This window comes from Bicyclus anynana, chromosome Z (genome assembly GCF_947172395.1).
Source record: "Bicyclus anynana chromosome Z, ilBicAnyn1.1, whole genome shotgun sequence".
In the NCBI taxonomy this organism is placed as follows: Eukaryota; Metazoa; Arthropoda; class Insecta; order Lepidoptera; family Nymphalidae; genus Bicyclus; species Bicyclus anynana.
This window is the reverse complement of record NC_069110.1, coordinates 2,172,592-2,194,159: the sequence shown is the minus strand read 5'-3', so window position 1 is coordinate 2,194,159 and position 21,568 is coordinate 2,172,592. Positions and strand designations below refer to the sequence as shown.

At 33.4% G+C, this 21,568-nt stretch overlaps 2 protein-coding genes across 4 annotated transcripts in view; one reads left to right on the top strand and one right to left on the bottom strand.

Moving 5' to 3' along the window:
- Positions 1 to 1,697: 1,697 nt before the first annotated feature.
- Positions 1,698 to 15,096, bottom strand: LOC112045517 (galactosylgalactosylxylosylprotein 3-beta-glucuronosyltransferase S). The gene is made up of 5 exons (XM_024081717.2): positions 14,688 to 15,096; positions 10,943 to 11,203; positions 10,092 to 10,280; positions 9,419 to 9,500; positions 1,698 to 7,737 (listed from the first exon to the last, which is right to left on the bottom strand). Exons 1-5 carry the CDS (start codon positions 14,789 to 14,791, stop codon positions 7,330 to 7,332), a joined length of 1,044 nt encoding a protein of 347 aa, XP_023937485.2. The 5' UTR covers positions 14,792 to 15,096; the 3' UTR covers positions 1,698 to 7,329.
- Positions 15,097 to 17,838: 2,742 nt separating this feature from the next.
- Positions 17,839 to 21,568, top strand: part of LOC112045535 (uncharacterized) — a 52,904-nt gene continuing 49,174 nt past the window's right edge. For 2 of the 3 annotated variants that reach the window (XM_024081750.2, XM_052890857.1), the window contains exon 1: positions 17,853 to 18,134. The gene's annotated coding sequence lies outside the window, so the exon portion shown is untranslated. Of the gene's footprint in view, positions 18,135 to 21,568 lie in introns of all 3 variants that reach the window. The other variant, XM_024081751.2, reaches the window with a different exon arrangement.

Here is a 21,568-nt window from a genome sequence, read left to right as displayed (position 1 = left end):
AAACTAATACTTAAAAATACTAATTGCTAGTCTCCTTGTGAAGAGTCTTGGCGCTTCTGTCCCACGGACTTATATCTCCAATAAAATATTGAGACCTAATAGAAGATTTTGCTCAACAGAAATCCCAAAAATAACCCTTATCGTAATAGTAACCAAAAAAACAGCAATATTCTAAAATCATTAATGACATAACATACTGTATTTAATAACCTATAATAAAATACTTAGTAAAAAATGTTAGTATAATTCACTTTTTTTACTCTCCAAAAGGGCACCAAATACTTGTGTGCCCAAGGGCCCCAGCCTAGTTTAAGACGGCGGCGTATATCTCGACGCCAAACGAGATGAATACATATTGGGCGCCGAGACTGTATTTCAATAACTTTAGGCGCCCCCGCGTGTCTGACGCCGCCCCAGCACGTCTGCTGGTCGACTGCATGTAAGACGCAGCTAATGTGTCGGCAAACGTGTCATCCCACTCCAGCGCACGACCCTGGAAATTGTTCCAGGGGATTAATGACATCCCGTCGGGGCGTCATCTCCAAAACGGCGGGAACGTCAGCACTGACGAACGCCCTTCTAAGGATGCGCGGAGTAGCGTGACAAGCAGCCGGCGCCTGAAGGGCAGTCGAGGTGATCGGCCTCCGCAAGTTACAATCGTGCTCCGCGTAAAGCACTTCTCCAACCCGGAGAGCAGCAACAAACCGAAAAGATTCTGGGTCAATTAGAGTCCCAGTATTAGGTGACGATATGCATGGAGCCACTAGGCGAACAAGCGAGTTGCAATGGGGCCGCTGGATGCTGACGGCTCGAGACCGTTGTGCTCGGAGGTCCATGCAGAGACCTATGTCCAGCAGTGACCTCTATCGGCTGATAATGTAGGTAAGGTAGGTATGCATTGAGCCAGTGGCCCGACTTTGGTCTAGAGAATGCCAGGAACCTCGCTCTGCCAGTCGGGGCTTCAAGCAAAAAATTCAGCGTTGAAACTTACATAAGTAATAATGTCCCAACTCCTTTGTATTTTTGATCTAGTCGGGAAGTTTTGACATGATCCAGTTAGCCAGGCATTCTTAGTATTAGTAAATTAATAAAAAACTTTTAATATTATCCGGCCGCAATTTTACTAGGCAACCTATTTGCAATGCTTCAATGTGAAAATTCTCTATCATTTGTTTCTAGTCTCAAATAAATAACAGATGAGGGTATTACATAATTCCTATGCCGGATCTCGTACTTCGAGTATCATCATTATCAACCCATGTTCGGTTCACTTCTGAGTTCGAGTCTCCTCTCAAAATAAGAAGGGTTAGACCAATAGTCCACCACGCTGGCCCTATGCGGTGTCTTGCTATGGCCAACTAATTATTATTATTATCTTAACGAATATTAATATATTCCAAAGATTCATCATTAACAACTCATATTCGGCTCACTGTTGAGCACGAGTCTCCTCTCACAATGAGAGGGGTTAGGCCTTAGTCCACTACGCTAGCCAAATGCGAATTGGCAGACTTCACACACGTAGAGTATTAAGAAAATTCACAGGTTTCCTCACGATGTTGTGAGAATCGAACTCACGGACGTGGATGTAGAAAGCAAGATCAAACTTACAGCGCCACGCAGCCGTCAAATTGGGTAGTTGAGGCGTAACGAAAACGACTTAAAGTCGAACACATAGACAAAAATAAAAAGTAAGATTTAGGTTTCAGTATCTATTATTCAATGATCTCCAATTAAACTTTTGAAAATATTTTCAATGTACAGAATTGGACCTATTAGTCGTATTACAGGTAAAAATATCCATAAATAAATAATAATGCCTTTGATTGAGTAGTAGAATTGTAATTAAGTGTATAGAAAAAATAACAGATCAATTCCATTAAAATAATTATAGTAGAGGATCCCACTTCCACCCACTGAGGAGGTTCACCCATCTGTTTACTGGATGAAAATGTTTTTTTTTAATTGAATAAATATACTACTACCAATGGTTTGCCTAAAACATCAGTCCAGAATATGATCAATTAACGATTAAATTTTTTTTAAATATTTACTGGTTTGTTTAGTCGACAAAGTCCATATTAAATGAGCGAGCAAAAGTGTGAAGCATATAGAGTATACAAACGTTTGGTTTACTTATTTTTTACCATCACAACTCTTGGGTAGGCAGGTTTATACAGGTAAATCGATACTACTAACTAGCAGAGTCTGGTTGATGAATTAAAGTTAAGTTAAAATGTGATTACGTACACGGTGGTATAGGTCTGCGAAAAATCATTCCTGGAAACCGGACATAATCATAAGCAGGACTGAATAGTTTTATGCAAAAGTTTGGCAATATATTTATTGGCATATTTAATTTGATATAAATACTTTTCATCCAGTAAACAGATGGGTGAAGGTCGTTTCTAATGTGGATCTTAGACTATGATGCAATTTATAAAAGGCGCTAAAGAAGATGGACCTATTCAGACCAGTAACGCTATTCTGTCACGATGTTCTTATAACAAGAGAGTCTCTGTTTCGTCGCTATCTCTCTCTAACACAATATTAGAGATAGAGACATGAATTTGAAACCCACAATGTTTCAATTCAAAAAATATCGAGTTATAATCTTTGTTAGAGAATAGCGCTACCTGACTAAAAAAAACATTGATAATATTCACAATAAAATAAGTGTATAATAAATCGAGCTAAAAGCGAGGTTTGTAAAGATAAAATATTGAAAGTTTTGAGATATTAGAAGATAGCGCCCTTCCAGCACATCAAACACCATTTTTTTTATTGAAATTAAAGTATTGTACATATGTACATATTGTATTCTAGACTGTTGAATATGCTATAAATTCACTTATCTTTATTAATAGCAATTTTAAGAATGCAGGAAGTACATTAGTAAATGATTTCATTTGATGATTATTAAAATTAAATAAATGTGTAAACATCGATGTAATATGTTAACTCAGTAAAAAAATAGCTAAGCTAGTAAAAAAAATCAAGTAATTGATGTCATCGATATATTTTACCAATATAAATGTAATTAAAAACGTTTTATTAGGCAAATTAAATAGTAAAAATCTCCAGGGCAATATTTCTTTACCTAATTGAACACTTAATCAATCTTAGTCTAGCTATTGGTATATTTACGAATGCGTTTAAAAAAAAAAGGTAATATCTACATAGAAAAATATTAAGAAAGAGATACGACGCAATCACAAACCCATTTCACTTTTAACAACAACATCACACATAGAATACCGCAAAGAGCCACCACTTCTAAGAGCAGAAAATAAAACATTTTAATAAAAAGGTAAAAAGAGATTGATAGGACATCAAGCAAATATTGAGATTTACGAAAAAAACAAAAATATCAAACTGGAGGCTGGCAAACACGCGTTCGACTACTATTACCTGGAGGGCATCCACCTCTTCACGCTTTCTAAGAGAGGAATAGGAAACGATAAAGAATAGATGCCCGCAAACTATGACCTGGAAGGAATCCATGCTTTTCAAGAAGAAAAAACACAGGAATGCACCAAGAGTCTATTAAGCAGATATTGAGGTCCACAAAAGGTAATCAAACAAAAAAATCAAGATATAGGCCAGCAAACTATGACCTGGAAGGAATCCATTCATCCAAGAAGAAAAACAAATCAGGAATGCACCAAGTGTCTTTCAAGCAGATATTGAGCCATAAGAGGTAATCAAAAAAAAAATCAAGAAAGAGGCTAGCAAACTATGACTTGGAAGGAATCCATGTCTTCCAAGAAGAAAAAGATATCAGGAATGCGCCGAGAATCTATCAAGCAGATATTGAAAGTCACAAAAGGCAATCAAACAAAAAAATAAAGTTAGAGGCCAGCAAACTACGAGTATGTCCTACAAGGGATCCACGCCTTCCAAGAAGAGAAAAGTATAAGGAATCCATATTAATGACAAGATAGAGGCCGGCAAACTATAACTTTGAGGGATCTCACGCTTTTCAAGAAGAGAAAAGGATAAGACATTCATATTTTAATGAAAACGCAAAAAGAGTATCAAGCAGACATTGAAATACACAAAAAGCAATCAAATAAAAAAAAACAAGATAGAAGTCAGCCAACTATGACTTGGAAGGAATCCACGCTTTTCAAGAAGAGAAAAGGATAAGGAATCCACATCTTAATGAAAACTAAAAAAAGAGCCTATCAAACATAATTTGAAATACACAAAAGGCAATCAAACAAAAAATCAAGATAGAGGCCTGCCAACTATGACTTGGAGAGAATCACCGTCTTTCAAGAAGAGAATGGGATAAGAAATCCACATCTTAATGACAATTAAAAAAGAGCCTATCTCCCAACTGCACTACCTGCAGAAATCATAGGGCGGCCACAAATCGGTAACGAATCCACATATGAATGACTATGCAAAAAGATAATATTTATAACATTTTATAAAAATAACAGCATATAATTTTATACTTAAAGTTATGCAATGACATGTGTTTTCTATCTTCATCTTTAAATGGTTTGTTAATAAACATATCACATCGATTTTGGCTGAACAGAAAAAAATATCTTGCAGAAAAAAAAAGACTGCTTAAAACTATCTTGTAGCTCCTCAATTATTGTTGGTTAGGCTACATATAAATATAAATAAATAATAATTATTATGTCATAAACAACACATTATTATGCTTAGAATTGTAAAATGTTTCTACGGAGATCTGTTTTAACCATTATTAAACTTCCTTCACCTTATTTTGTATAACAATCAATAAAGCTGCCTTTGCTACATTATTTGGGATTTATTTGTTATCATGTTACATTTTCCCAATAAAGCCACTTTAATAGAAAAGGATTTAACAATCATAATGCTGTGAAAACAGCTATGTAGAGATTCAGTGAGTATTGACATACATAACAAACATAATAATATCTATTTTGTGATTCTTTTTTATTATTGTTACATATTCTAGATATTAAGACATTGTATTCTATGAGTAAAACAACTTAAAATATAACTTAACTAACATAGGTACCATATTAAAAACATAAAACAAACTTAAACTTACTGATTGTAATTATTTTTTTTTCTCTTAATTTTATTTCATTTATTTTAGTAATTGTGACTGTTTGTATTTTTTCACTGTATGTATAATATTTGCAAACTATTAATTTAGTTGAATATTGTAAAGAACAATAATTCTTGCAAATAAATGATTATTATTATTATTATTATTAAAAACCGGCCAAGTGCGTGTGGAGCCTCGCGCAGTGTAAGGTTCCGTAGATTAAATGACCGACCTTATAATGCAAAAGTACTTATAGCAAATACATACTTTCACTAACAAGACAAAAATCCTCATCACTTTACATTTGGGGGAAAGATGTGTTTTTGAAAATATTTTTTTTAAAACGTAAAATATACGTGATTAATTTATGCTAATACCCAAGGCAAATTTCTGCTTTCTAGTTTTAACAGACTCTGAGTTATCTTACTACTTTGAGTTATCTTTTTAATTAACAACGGAATTAGTATGCAATTTTCGAGTTCGAACTACGTTTTTTACACATTGGTCGTCTATAACTCCTTAAATAGCAATTGCTGCTTAGCTGTTACAGTTTTTTTTTTAATTTCATCATATATCCCATTTCTGTGATTTTTTTCTATATCCATGGATAACCATTTAGACTTTAGAGAGTGGGGATACTTGACTCTAACAAAAATTAAAACTTTACATAATATTTTTTAAACGGATCTCTAACGGACCCTCATATCTTTCTAAGAACTATCCAACGATACCCCACACTATGAGATAAACGAGTAAAAAAAATTCATACCCACTTTACATTACAACACACAATACCCCAAAAAATAATAATTTGTCAAGATTTTATTTTACGACTTTGTTCACATCTTTAATTTCCATATTCATGATAATTTACAGCTTTCTAGTAGTAATTGCGCTAAGCCGCGGACGGACGGACGGACATGGCGAAACTATAAGGAATCCTTTTGGACTAAAAATCAGCATTATGGGTCTAAAATTCTTAATGAAAAAATGAAGATCTACCAAGTGGTAGATAATAATTATAGATGATCTCATTCGGATGGTGATGATGAAGTCATTATAAAATGTCTTCTTACATACTAGCACGCCTCTCGGCTTTACTTTCATCATACACGTTACATGTGTCCAAGAACTTAGCATATATAAAATAAAATTGTTCTCTTCACATTCAGATGAGTTATATAGTTTCTGATACTTTTTAAAAATAGTTATAGTGGCGTATTTACTTGAAAAAATAACTATAACATCAAACTATATGCATAGAGAACAGGTATCAAATTTTGATTTGCTCGCAAATTATCTGCTGCGTGAAATAAGCATATTATTTGGTTTATGATTGCGACTTGAATCGTCAAATATTTAAAAATTATGCATATTATAAAATAATGTAAACTTAAAATTAAAATTATTAAATCACAATAATGATCAATACAGTAGTGACTATTATGTACTCGCATGTACATCATAATTACATGTTTAAAACTAATATTGCAAATACAAACATTTTGTTTGATTTCTAATTGTTGACAACAATAAAATCACTCTCGGGAATAATAATTTATTATCAAAAAAATAATACGTATGGCTCTCGGAGACTGCCGCGGTAAAGCTATTGCTTAGCTTTTTTAACTACTTTTGGTATACTTACTAACATAGAGTCGGTTGAGTGTGAACTCGTACCAATTATAGAAGGACCTGTATCTCACCCAAATTCACGAACAAACTTATCTTTCATTTTTTAAGGAAAACGAGACGGTATATATCTTATACTAAACTAGAAGATTTGGCCGTTTATTACACCATTTAACTACCTAAAAGATATTTTTACGGAGCTCTTCAACCGACGGAACAGATTACAACTATGAAACACCGATACTATTAAGACAGTTTTTAGAATCGCTCAAGATCGTTGATCATATACTTTGACAGAAAAGAAACGTCTAGCGAGACAGGTCCTATACAATAATTGGTCTGAGAGTGTTAACGACAGATTCATTATGATTAGTAAATAGATATGACAATCAGTGGTTGAATTGGGTATATAAAATATAGAAAATATTGAAAATTAAGTCAATAATACATGAAAAAAAAAATTGTTTTGTAAAATATTTATCTATCTATATTATGCTATTTCAAGAAAAAGAACGGTTAAGTTATATGCCATATTATTATACCCGTTTCAAAAACGTATTATTTACATATTTATCATTACCAGCTGGGGTTTTCTGCAATTCTCGCTTCTCAACAACATTAAAGCCTACTATCACGAGGAACTATAGAACCGAAATGCTTTCGTATGTCTTCCTGTTTCTAGTTATGAAAGATTTTATACCAGTCTCAGAATCCAAGTTGGCTAAGCCCAGTCTAGATATTTCTTTCAGCATATTAGCAAAGTTGTGATACTTATCCATCGACGTGAGCTTATTGATGTTGACCTTGAGCGTGGACTTCTTGTGTTTGGCTGTCTTCGTGTGCCAAACTAGTATCCTGGTGCAGTTTCCAGCTAGCGGTTCTATATCCTCGATGTCCAGGTCCAGGCTGACCAGGAACTTGTCCTCCTCGTGGCCTGCTATAAAGGGCATGTCAGCCGAGTCCTTGAGGAAGCCGATGTTAATGGCGAATCCAGCCATGTCCACGGGGAACGTTCTGGAAGCCGGCCACGAATCGAAGAAGCCCAGTACCTGAAATCATACAACTGTCTTATTAGCATACGTCTTGTGATGGCTTAGGATGACATGTGAAACTGTTTTACAATCACTGTCAGAGTTTATGGTAATGTCCGGACCATTGCCTTTGACTTTTATTTAAAAGATTTAATTTTTTATCATCATCATCATCATCATCATCATCATCATCAACAAAAGCCCATATTCAGCTCACTGCTGAGCTCGACTCTCCTCTCAGAATGAGAGGGGTTAGGCCAATAGTCCACCACGCTGGCCCAATGTGCACTTCACACACTTATTTTAATAAAAATAAAAAGAATTAAGAAAATTCTCTGGTATGGTATGGCAGGTTTCCTCACGATGTTTTTGCTTCACCGTTTGAGACACGTAATATTTAATTTCATAAAATGCACACAACTGAAAAGGTATATGCCCCGGACCGGACTCGAATTTACACTCTCTGGAATCTGAGAACCATGATTGTAGTTAAGTAAAGTAAAAAAGTATTAAAAAAGGAGTAAAAAAAGTAGATAGTAGTAAAGTTACTAGTTAAGTTAATAAAAGTAAGTGATTATGTAGGTATTTGTTCCAATTTCTTTAAAAATTAAAATTTCAAGGTGGGGTTTCTACAAACATTGACCAATTGTTTGTTCTCTTGGAACCAGAGCAAACTTTTTTAGGCCATATATGTATATTTTTGTGCTACTTATTGATATCATCATCATCATCATCTTCAACTGATGGAAGTCTCGGATCCATAGGTGATCATTGGCAACACGCACTAATCGAAGACTTTCGTCTTCAGGCACTGAGGAATTTCGGACGAAAAGATGTCGCGGAGTTTCCGCACGCTGCCCAGCCGAGTTCGATTCGGCGATTCACCTCTTTCTCAAAATTGGACCTTCCTAACTGGACTGTGTGTCCTAGGTATATATATATATATATAATGATAATTATTTCACATGAATGTGATAGTAGTAATAAAAGCTTGTTTGTGTTTCTATAAATAAAATATAATTGTTATTTACAATATTAAGTTTTACATTAAATAATTAAATTAAATACTAAACTAAAACTTACCTATAAATAAAATATAAAAACAATATTCAAAGCTATTATTTACATCTACTTTATATTTTAATAAAAATTTTAATGTTTTGCTGTTAAGTCAATAATAATGTATCGAATATTTAAAATGTGACAATGTCATGAAAAAAAAAGTAAATTACCAAAAAGAAATAATATTAAAGAGGTTTTCTTTTTACATATATTATATTCATCTACAATTTCGAGCGCAGAGTCCTTAACTATAATTGGGTGGAGTGTTACATGAACATTAGACATGATCTTCATCTTATTCATGTTCATTTTTAGTGATGGATTGAGTGTATGGTCCGAGAACTTGTTGGTTCTTTTTATATGGTGGGTTTTGAAAAACTTAGACCCCCACCGTATGGACAATTTCCACAAGCCTGTTGTGTAGATTGTCCACATAAACGCAATCTGCAAGGCTTCATCTCAATCAAAGCGTTTCTGTAATTCCAGTGAAAGCTCTTCAAAACCACGGAACTTATTGATAGATATATTGTAATTATTTACTCTTTTATCAAGGTCAAAATTTGTGTTGGTAGTTGTAATCTAATTACATTTTACGGAAAACAATATATACGCTTAACAGAAAGCAAAAATAACATACCTTTCCATCTTTAACAATCGGCGTAGATACTCCATAGTTGCCTATCAATCCAACTGGAAACATGGACACTTTCTTTGTGCTTCTGTTTGATATAGAAATATATAATGAATTAATGGGAGAAATTAAAATAACAATATTTCTACTTGGAATACTGGTGCCGGTAAAGGCCTGATGAACACTTATTCCAGAAGTAACTTAGGTAGCAGTCAACGATAGTCACACGATTTATTACATGGACCCCTTTTGAAACAGTAATTTTTTTTTGTTTCATGAAATATCGTGCAATCAGTCAAAAAGACTATGATCAGATAGGTTTTAGATTTTGAAGTAGTAAGTAAAATTAAAGTTACAAGGGTTCTAAAGTTTTCAACAAACTCAGTCACGGTTTTTAAAACTTCGAATAAATCTCAAAGAAAAAAGCATAACTTTGCTGTTATATTATATATAAGAAACTCTTATGAATTTATATACACTATAACTTTCTGATATTCATCATTACAGACGAAATCATTACCAAAAAGCAAAATAACAATAATTGAATCCCATTCTGCATAACAGCAGCACAATGGCCAGCACATACACCTAATTAAGGCGAAAGTTGATGATTAAATGCATATAGTTAAAGTTAGGTAGAAAATTGCATAATGTAGTATATCCAGCATGCATAATATACCTGATTTCATCAAAAAGCTGCAAGTCCACCGCATTGTCATCATCTCCAAAATAAAGTATTCCATCTGATACGTTCTTTTGGATCCATTCCAGAGCAGCGCGTCTGTTGGCCACACCACGTGGGAAGTTGCTGGTTTTATATATAAAAGGTTTTGGACTAGAAATATGTGTGAATGGTAGGCCCGTTCGTCTGGAAAGAGATTTTGGTTAAAAGTCATTTTTGTTTTGTAAATAAAATTATATTGTTTAATTTTTCACAGAAATACATAATATGAAAAAAAAAACATTTAACATAATTTAATATTCTTATTGAATAAATAAATAAATCCTTTAACACTAACTGCATGATTTTGAATTTACTGTTTTATGATATGAAAATTCTCTGGAATGCATGTTTCTTCACGATGTTTTTCCTTCACCATTTGAGAAACTTGATACTTAATTTCATAAAATGCACACAACTGAGTAGCTGGAGGTGCATGCCTAGTACCGGATTCAAACCCACATCCTCCGAAATCGGAGGCAGATGTCATATAAACTGGGCTATCACAGCATTAATATATAAATAAGGAACATGAAAAACATCTGCAGTGCTTGCCAAGGAAAACCGTAAGCCCTGAACATTGGAATTCATGCATTATAAATTAATTTAACAAAGTAAGCTTGACTGTTGTTTCACTATACTTCCACAGCCAATTTTATTAACACAAATTAAGATTTAATCCTTGATTTTCTTCACGGTAAAATGGACCTAATTACTGTTAAGTCCACTTTACTTTCAAGAAAATTGAGGTTTAAATTTTAATCCATGTTTATTAACATGGACGCCAGAGTTAAGGACAATAACCTTACCTGAGAATATTTAAGACAGGCTCTGAACACACTGACTCATCGTCTGCAACAATCCAATGCAATCTTGGAACATGCATCAATGTATAAGCCAATCGCATCAACTCTGGCACTTGTTCTGGTCTTGGGTAAGTTGGTGTGACGTAATATATCATCTTGAGACTAACATTATTACTGACATGAGGCCTGCTATCATTGTAATCAATATAGCAGATTGTGTTCTTAACGGCCACTGGTATGCTTTTCGGTTCAGATAAGTGTAAACTGAAATCAATAAAAATATGGAAATAAAATTCACAAAAAGTATAAGTACCTTTGCCGAGTACCTTGCTCAAAGCTTGTCAATCGCTATTTAAAGAGGCAACACCGCCAGCCTAATGGACACCTTTTAGCGGCGGGCTTTTAGATGAGGTGAAAGCTGATTTCTAATGACATTTATGTATTAATTTATTTGTTTAATAAAGATTAACATGGCATTAAAAGCATAATGAATACAAATATGGCTCTGAAAATAAAGTTCGATTTTCAATGGTTATCAATATTGCATTTTCAGTATTATGAACGTGATTGTTTGAATAGTAACAAAGTATATTGATTAACTCATTTTATGTTCAATAGCAATTACTAAACATTGAACATTTTATGTTCAATAATAATAATAATAAAGCCTTTATTTGCTGAATTTTATAACCAAAATATTATTGCAACATATCATTGACACTGATTCTTTTCTTCAGCTTGCCCTCGGGCATAGGCCTCCTCCAGACACTTCCATAGATCTCTATCTCTTGCTTTCCTTCTCCATGTGTCTCCTGCTGTCTGTCTGAGGTCATCCTCCCATCTTTGGCAGGGGCGACCTCTTTTCCTTTTTCCTATCCTAGGATACCACTCTGTCACATCCCTGGTCCACTTATCCCTTTTATCCCGCATGAAGTGTCCTGTCCACTTCCACTTAAGCTTCTTAATTGTTACTGCCACATCTCTGACCTTGGTCTTGCTTCGGATAGTAGAGAGTCTGACTTTGTCTTGTTTTTTTATATGAAGCATGCTTCTTTCTAGATTATTTTGGCATGTTTTCAGTTTCATAATATTTTTCTCAGTCAGACCCCAGGTTTGGCAACCATAGGTTAAGCATGGCAAGATACAGGTGTTGAATACTTTAGACTTGTCTGATATAGGGATATCATTATTTTTCATAACTTCCTTAAGGGACCAGTAGCTTTTCCAGGTGTTGCATATTCTCCTATCTATTTCCTTTGTGTTTTGTTCTCTCGGTGATATTGTTTGACCCAAATAAATATATTCATCAACATACTCCAATATGTTTGAACCCAACTTTATATCTTCTTTCTTACAATTAGTCATTACTTTTGTTTTGTTGGTGTTCATGTGTAGACCGACTATCTCACTTTCTGTGGCTAGTTGCTGTACCATTATTTGGAGTGATTTTGAGTTATTTGATAGTAAAATAAGGTCGTCAGCAAACCTCAAATGGTTTAAATTTTTTCCATTTATATTTAGGCCAAAGTTGTTCCAATGTAAGTTTCTAAATATATTTTCGAGTACAGCAGAGAATAGTTTGGGCGATAGTGGGTCACCTTGTTTTACTCCTTTTAATATTCTGAATTCTCTTCCTGGTTGTTCCAATTGTATTTTTGCAACACCGTTTTTATATATTTCTTTTAAAATGCGTACATATTTTTGTTCAACTCCTTGATCCATTAAGGCTTCCCATAGTTTATTGTGTTTAATGGAGTCAAAAGCCTTGTTATAGTCTACAAAGGCTATATATAAGGGCATACTATACTCATTATATTTTTCCATTATCTGTTTTATAACATGGATGTGATCAAGTGTTGAGTACCCACTACGAAAGCCTCCTTGTTCCCGTGGTTGGTGTTCATCCAGAGTGCTAGATATTCGGTTTAGTAAAACTTTTGAGAATATTTTATATAGATTTGATGTAAGGCTTATGGGTCTGTAATTGTTAATGTCTTCTTTACTTCCTTTTTTATAAATCAGGATTATTGTGCTCTGTGTCCATTGTTTTGGCACTTCTTCTGTATCTAAGATATTATTAAAAAGCATTATGTTCAATAATAATTACAAAATGCATAATCTTTATGTAAACCTTTCATGTTCATATTCCTTATGCAATGGTTCATTGAATTTTCTAAGCTAAAGTATACAAAAATATAAAATGACAATCTTAATCAAAGCTATTTTTAAAATCTCAAAGCTATTTTTCTTATACATGAATTAATCTACAACCAAACTAAGGTGGTTGCATTCCTATATATCAGTAAAATTTACTGTTGGACGACTGTTGTCTCTAGCTGTTCTAACTAAAACAACTGTTATAGTTAAACAACAATTGTGGCTCAGTGTTCCCATTGGATCAGGCAGATATTATCTGTTCTCTGTTCCCACTGTGTCACTGTTGTGGTAGTAAAACATCTTAGTTTCTGTGTATGTTTACTGTCCCAGTTTTTCCATGACAATATATTATTGTAGCTTTACAATCTCTGTATGTCTTTATTATCTTAGTAATGTGAATGACTAGCATGACAGTCATAAAATGTAAATAAATTATCATAGCCTTTTTTAAATAAAGGGCTATTTATATATTATTTACAATCTCTGTTTATTGTGATGATTTTTTATCATTTTACGATTAAGATAATCTGTCATCACAGTAAAAAAGGTGTTGTGGATGACAGTTGGTGGTGCCTTTATATATGTAAACACCTTCATTTATATACACAAGCCACAACACTTCCAACTGCCTAACTGCACAGTAAACTGTCGCTCAAACATAATGGGAAAGCAGCCTAGTAGTTAAGTAAAGATAATATACAACAAAAGTACATGTGAGGTTGATAGCAAACCTAGGAACCACTCTTAACAATCATCATCATCATAACAGCTGATAGACATCCATTGCTAAAATAACCTTATTGGGCCTTTTTTACACCCAAGTTGCTGCTGTTACTGAGCCCATTTTACAGTTTAGCCAATTTAAGTGATTATAGCACCATATATCAGTCACCAAACCCAGGTTAATCACCACAAGCGGGTGAGGTTGACAGTAGAAGAGACTCACTTGTTTTTGTTTGTTTTATTGTTGCCTGCATAGATAGAAATCAAAACAGCCTGCCTAAACGACACTTACAGACTATTTCAAGCAAGCAAACGCAGTAAACGCGGCAAACCTTATCACCAGCATGCTGTTGAGCAATGAAGAGTGGCAAATGTATATGCTCGAGCCACAATGAAAAAAACAGACAGAAGAAAAGCAAGAGAGCTAATATCAGGAACGTCAGCGTGAAGAAATCTCAAGCGGCTCTGCGCTGACTACGGAGCACAGAGGAGGTTATTTTTAGTCCGTGCAAGTCATAATGCCCTGCCGATTAGCCAGTAGAAGTCCCGAGGGATTTTTTTTCCTCCCAGAAGAAAATAAAGACTATTTCAATATTTTGATGAGAAGTATATTTATTTATATCATTGTGTACCTTAAATTACATAGTCTGCCATCATGACATTGAAGTGTCACCATCTCAGTAAACAAGTAGACTAATATCCTAAAATGTATCTCTAAACTATTACAACTACTTACCAATCCGCCAGCAGCTTAGTAGTTATGATGATGATGATGATGCATGATGATGATGATGATGATGATGATGATGGATGATGATGAAACTCTTACAAATGCGAATGTTAAAGATCTCATTATATGTATACTCACTTTAAAATTCCGAAAGTGCTCCAAGTTAATAACATCCATATCGCACCGAAAAATATGGACATAGCGAATATATTTTTGAGCAGTTTATATGGTTTAACAGACATTTTCCACTTTAAAAATTAAGCATTTCTGTTCGATTAAATTCTTGTTATTTTTACTAGTGTTAATTACTTGTTTTTTTTTTTTTTGGATTTAATACACTTCTAGAGACTGGACTATCTTCAATACAAATGAAACGCGACGTAGAAGACCCTACTGACTGCTAAACTTCGTTAAGGGTTTGGCACCGCGTGATGATGAATATTTGTGCCTGTAAAATTAAATTACATTGGTACAAGAGGAACAAATTATTAAACCAAAAGAAAATTTTCGATTTTCGCGACAATTGTCTACAAACCACAAATGACAAATAGTCTCACAGATTAAAAAGAATGACAGTGACAGTGACACAAACGTCAAAGAAATATCAAATAACAGAAAATGCGCAAAGATAAAATAAAATCAATTCGTACATTCCAGGGTGTAATCAGTCTGTACATAACGACCTCGGTACAAATTGCATATGCCTCCTTAATTCCCTATTTGCTCAATAGATGGCGCTTTAAGGCACTTTGACCAGCAGGATTCTGAGGTAATCTTAAGCCAGGTATTAAAAAAAAAATATAACCTTGTGCGGCTTCAGGCTTGTGACATTTTGTTTAATTTTGTAGACGAAACGGTTTTATTTCTTCTGCTTTCTTCATGGTGTTTTTTTGCATTGATCTTTCCCGACGACCTGGCTTTTTTTATGGATTTTTTTTTGGTGATTGATTGGTGACTGTTATAAATGTGCCAAAAGGTGCTTTACTTTGGATTCCGAGAACTCTGTTATATATGTCTTGTCTTGAGATTTAGAAGAGTTCTTTTTTTATTTTTTCGTGCAGATTTTTTACATTTAATTGGTGTAAGTCAACAAATATATTGTTAAGCGGTACTACTAGAGGTTTTGACGAAGATGACTCTATTCAAAGAGACGGAGTTGTTTATGTTCACAAAAGGAGAAACAATAAATAATTATATGTATCCCATTTGTGTTTTTTTATTTGTATCCGAATTCCTTAAATAAAATAATAGAATTAAAGAACAGTTAAACTAGTAGGTAAACATTATTTTTATGTCTCTATGGATATAGGTATATATACTATAAGCCGGGCCAGCGGGAATAAAAACACAACTGCCTTCTTCACCAGAATTATCGAATATAATCTATTGTATTTATAATATATAATAATAATCAATGATAATACATGGGTATTTTGCACTTTTACATCTAATTATTGACTTTTTCTCACACCGATCTCTCTTTTGTCCTTTCTGTACCATATCCCATTTCCCTCCAACTCGTCGCGCCTCACTCTGCACTGATTGGTCAATGTTTCTCTGCGTCGACGCTATTGGCTGATTACAGTAACCTTACGTTTAAAAATCTAACAAATAATTACATAGTCAAATTTAAATAACTGAAAGAGATTAGCCTAAATAATTTATCTACTTCCAAATTTACGGAGTATTGGCTGTGGGTTTGTGGCCATCTCTAACAAAACCTAACAATACGTAATTCGACGCTCATTTTATACTTATGGGTATATATTATAATTGGTGTAGTTCTCTATCTGCTCACATGATGGCGCTAAGCGGAGATGGCATCTGAGGACTCTATACCCTATATTCAATGTACTCTATGGTACATTCGTAATCGACCGCAGAGGTCTGTGAGAGTATGGAAATGCGCCGCCACGTCTTTTACTAACATCCAATTTTTAGGGAACACAGCTTCAAACCAGAGCTCGTAAAACCTTAGAAAACTGCATGAAAATCTGTTTAGTAGTTTTATAGCTATTAAAGCGTTTAGATTCACTCAAGGGCTGGGGCTGTACCTATTTATAGACCTCAGTTCTCATGATCCCCAACACCCCCCACCCTGCGGATCGATTTCAAATACGACTCGCATCGCAAAGATTACAGTGTATCGCAACGTTCTCGCAACCAATGTGTCAAAACATGTAGGTAGTGTTACACATGATTCTTTGAAAAATTATACAGGATCGCTGGGAACATATTATAGTGATCCATAAATGGAGTGATAAATTAGGGATTATTAGCTATTTGCAACAAAAATCATCAAAAACAACCATTAAATCCACTTTGAAGTAGCGTTTACCCGAAATCGATAGGTACAAATTTTTGCCCGAACCAAAAACGATTTGATAATAATTGATTCCTCCTATCACCCTTTAAAAGAAGTACGTGGCGATCTATTGCAAAGTTATTATTTTAAAAACAATGATTTTTCACTTAATCCCATTGAAATCCATATTTTACTCAGCTATTTTCAACATTATATTTAAAATTTTAATACCTCGATATATACGTAAATTGCTATGTAATTTTACGAAATAAATTTGCATTTTAGTCATATGATACAGAAAAACCATTTGAAACTTATTAAATAAAGTGATTTGACCTACTGGTTTTTAATTTTATAATTGGATCTTTGGACTGTTTTCATGGATATCTTTGATGTTTTAATTCCTGAAAATAACAGAGTTTTTAGTACTAATACCTAATACGTGTAGTTTCGAAAAGGAATTTTTTTCTTTTTGTCGTTGGAACTATATTAGTTTTCAGTAGACTACATCGTTGTGAAAATGCAACTCAAGCAAGCAACAAGTTTTCAAAATAAATTTCTTTTAAATTTTCTCGGTAAAATTTCCAGTTGCACAGAGTAAAGCGAAACGGTGTAAACGGTGTTCTATATTGATCTAAACATTTCAGTCTTAATTAAACTTATGTTTATAACTTATTGAAATATTTAAAAAGAAGCTGTAAAAATTAAACAATTTTTATTTCACTTATTACACATTTATAAAGGAATGAAATTAACTTTACTTTTAATTTATCAATAATATGTTTTAAAATATTTTTACGAATTAAAGTTTATTTGAAATACTTATAGAGAAATATCCAAAGTTTAGTAGTTTCTGAAAAACAATAAGAAATTCGTTCATTAATCAACACCAACTTGATAAAAATCAATACTGTAGGACATGCGTGCTAATGTTTAGTGTTCTTAGTGAAACGGTATCATCTGCCATATTGTTAAAGTAAAAGTTAAAATATTAAGAAATTCGCCAAAATAAAGGTTAATATTTAGAAATCTTTATGATAGGTTTCGATTTCTGAAATGTATTATTTAATTTATAATATTTTTTAAGTTGGCCGTATTGATTCAGTTGTCAACAACTTCAGAGTGGAGGTGCGATAGTGGTTGCGCGTAGTGTTATTGTTTTGTGAAAAAATTGTGAAACCTAACTAAATTCTGTTAGTTTTACCTAATTTTTCATTACAGTTTTCACCTTTGTTCTTATATGTTTATTTTCTATGTGGAATATGTCATTCTTCGGCGCGGTAAGTAAAAATAATATGCTACATCAACATCACAGGGCGGTACGATCGTGTGGAAATTGACAGCGTTTCTTGTCCAACGAAGCGTTTTATCACTAAAAAGCAACGTTATTCGTTTTAGTAATCCTATAAAAGTAGTTATCTAACAAAATTAGATTGAAACAAAGTATTCGGAGCTATATTTCGGTAGTCTCTGTTATGCATCCTCCATATTTTACTGCAGAGTGCTACGTGCGTGGTGCCAACTACATAATATAAGTAGGTAGAAGTTGGACGATTCTTGTCTCTTTTCTTGCTCCATCGATTCTTGTTTGTGTGTTAAGGCGATTTAAAATGATTTTTAGTTATTTATATAGCTTAATTTTAATGATGCACTTGTTATGATAGCTAGATAAATAATGGAGTGTAATATTGTGCGTCCTTGTCGTTCGACATTCAGCTCACGGCCTGACAATGGTCAGTGAAGTGTCCGCGCGCCCAGCCGCCCAGTTCTCACCTACATCACATACTGAATGCTATATTTATATATCACTTTTAAGAAATATAATTTATATAAATAATAAGAAATCTTTTTATGTTATAAATGTAATAAGTTAAATTTAAAAAATAAACATCAATGACTTTCAATATAAAAAAGATATGGTTAGAATTTTTTTTTTAAATAAAATTTAATTTAGCAACAATCTATATTTTATTTGTATGTAAGTAGACAATCCAAAATTTAGGGTTGAGTTTTGAATACCTTATCCTCGATAAGTGGGAGCTGGAGCAGTGGGGGGAGGAGTGGTTACCCCCCATCCCTCCCACATCCTCTAAGCAGAGTCATAGTTTTTTTTTTAATGAAATTTTAATAGTGTTTTATTATGAACCTAAAAATAGGATAATTTAAAAATTACTTAAGCAGTTTTCAAGTACTTTCACGAATATATTAAGCTAAGTCTTGAACAAGTTTCAGACTTGTTTCATAAAGATCAGACATAAGAAAAAAAAGTTTAACTAAAAAATCTCTTTACAATTTCTGACAAAGTTGCTGATATCCACTGTACTTTTATTATTAAAATGTTGTTATTGTTAATTATAAGTATAATTTTATCAAATCTACAGTTAGGTTAGGTTAGAATATAAAAAGCTAGGGTGCCCAGTCACTAAGATCAGTGAATAGGTTACCTATTAGCTTTTAAAGAGACATTTCTATACTATCAATGGACACAAGCACATAAATTTTGTAAAAATCTAAAGTTAGGTTAGGACCTAAACAACCCGGGTGCACGGGCACTTAGGTTAGGGTTTGGCTGTATAACCTAAGGTCAAGAATGGGGTACTTATTGGGTTTTAGTCAAAGGACGTGTCCCAAAATGGGCTTTTATTATTTATAATTTATATTTTATAAGCAGGTTGATAGTATTTTTGTTTCGGCCCCTTATCTACAAGTTAAACATAGACAATATAGTAAAAGTGTTCAAAACAACCAATAAAAATAACTGGAATTAAATTCATATCTGGTGTAAGCTGTCAATGTCATGTAATATTGTCAAATGTCAATATGACACAAGTTAAAAAGAAATTGTAGACAGAAGCAAGCAACAAAACAATTCCATAAATGGCCTTAATAACGCCTTAAACGATCGCGACTACAGATTACTGGCAATCTGTCAGGGTGTAAGTTACGAGCATGTTGCCATGATAAAAATTAATGTTGTCAGCTGATGAAAAAATTACAATTTTTTTATTTAATTAAAAATAATGCGGGTTTCAAAAATATTTTTATTTTAGGTCATAAGCCCTATATCTTATGTACTTTTGATTAAGATTTTATCTTAATTTGTTCTGCTTACTTGACACTCGGAATAAAGGCCCAGCCTCCATACAAAATTGGGTCAAGTCCTTTATGTATCAATGGACACCTGCAACTTTGTCCTTGTGGAAATAAATTTTATTGGAGAACTTTGCTCTAGACTTAGGATAATATATCTGTGAAAGTACATGAAAATCGCCTTAGCAGTTTTTATTTTTCAGGAAATACTTATTTTTTTGTGGTTAGAGTAGTAGGTTTGTAGAAGTATAGGTATCCCTCCCTCTTACCCCACCCCCCAAACATCTCCCCCTCCGCACGCGGAACATTATCAAACCCTAACCTCATATTCTTTGTAACAGTGTCTCTTACGAATTTTCTCTACAAATTATACCAATTTTAGTAAAATCATGAAAAAGGGTAACTCTCTGGTCAAGGGATATAGGGGGTGGGAAAGTATAACTCATTCCCCCCTTCCCCCACCCACTACCCTCCTATCGACGTAAAAGACTTCAAAACTTTTACCCAAAAGGATCTATCAACATTGAACTACTTACTTATCTAAAAATATTGAAAAAAAATGTTATGTTAGAGACAAAAATTCATGGATACATTTGGCTCTACTTTCAGCAATATACAAGAATGACTTAGACTGTAAAAATGAAAATTTGTATACATTTTAAAATTTTTATATTTACGTATTATTTTAAGAGCAGCTGCAGATTTTCCTGTGGCCTATGATTGAAGGAATCTACTTTCTGAAGAGTCTTAGACAGATTTGGGGGCACTATAGGACATGTAGAGTTGCTTTTAATGAGATCTGATAATTTTTTACAGTGCAAGCAATATACAATATACATTCCCATTGACATTACATGAAAATGTTTTAGTGAGATTGAAAGTGTTCATCTAGATTTTGAATTAATTGGATTTGAAATGTGTCACTAGCAGGGAGTTGTTACTTTGTAACCTTTGAGTGGTAAAAGGTGGTTGTGCTGCAATAAATATGTCACATTAAAAAGTGTTAAACTTTGTAAATAAATTGGATCCAATGGAAATACTGTATATACCAGTAGATCACAAACAAATTCATTTCCACGTTTTCAATTAGCTTTACGTTTACTTATTAAGATTTCTTCTTTGTTATTGATTATTTAAAATTAATTACATCTAGCTTCAACATGAGTTTAAAGAAACTTTAATCTTCCAAAGCTAAGAAGAAAAAATGGCTAGCTGTCACTTTGCCTACAAAGTATGTTTTGTATATTATTGTAAGGGACTTAAAATTGATGGGAACCTGTCTTTGTTTATATTATAGTGTAATTTCATTGTTACAATGCACAATATAATTCAATTACAAAAGTATAATATAACTAGCTGACGCCCGCGACTTCGTCCGCGTGAAAATCGTTTGCCTACCTCTTTTGACTTAAACTTGCAACAGCCTTAAGACCTCCTTGACCTGGCCCTGTCGCAAATTCGTTCTAAGTGAAGTCTACAAATAATATGCTAACTATGTTACTTAAATATTGTAAACTAGCGGTCGCCCGCGACTTAGTCCGCGTGGAATGAAGTTTTCCGCAAATTTCGCAAAAACAATAGATTTTTCGGGATAAACAGTAGCCTATGTGTTTATCCTTATACT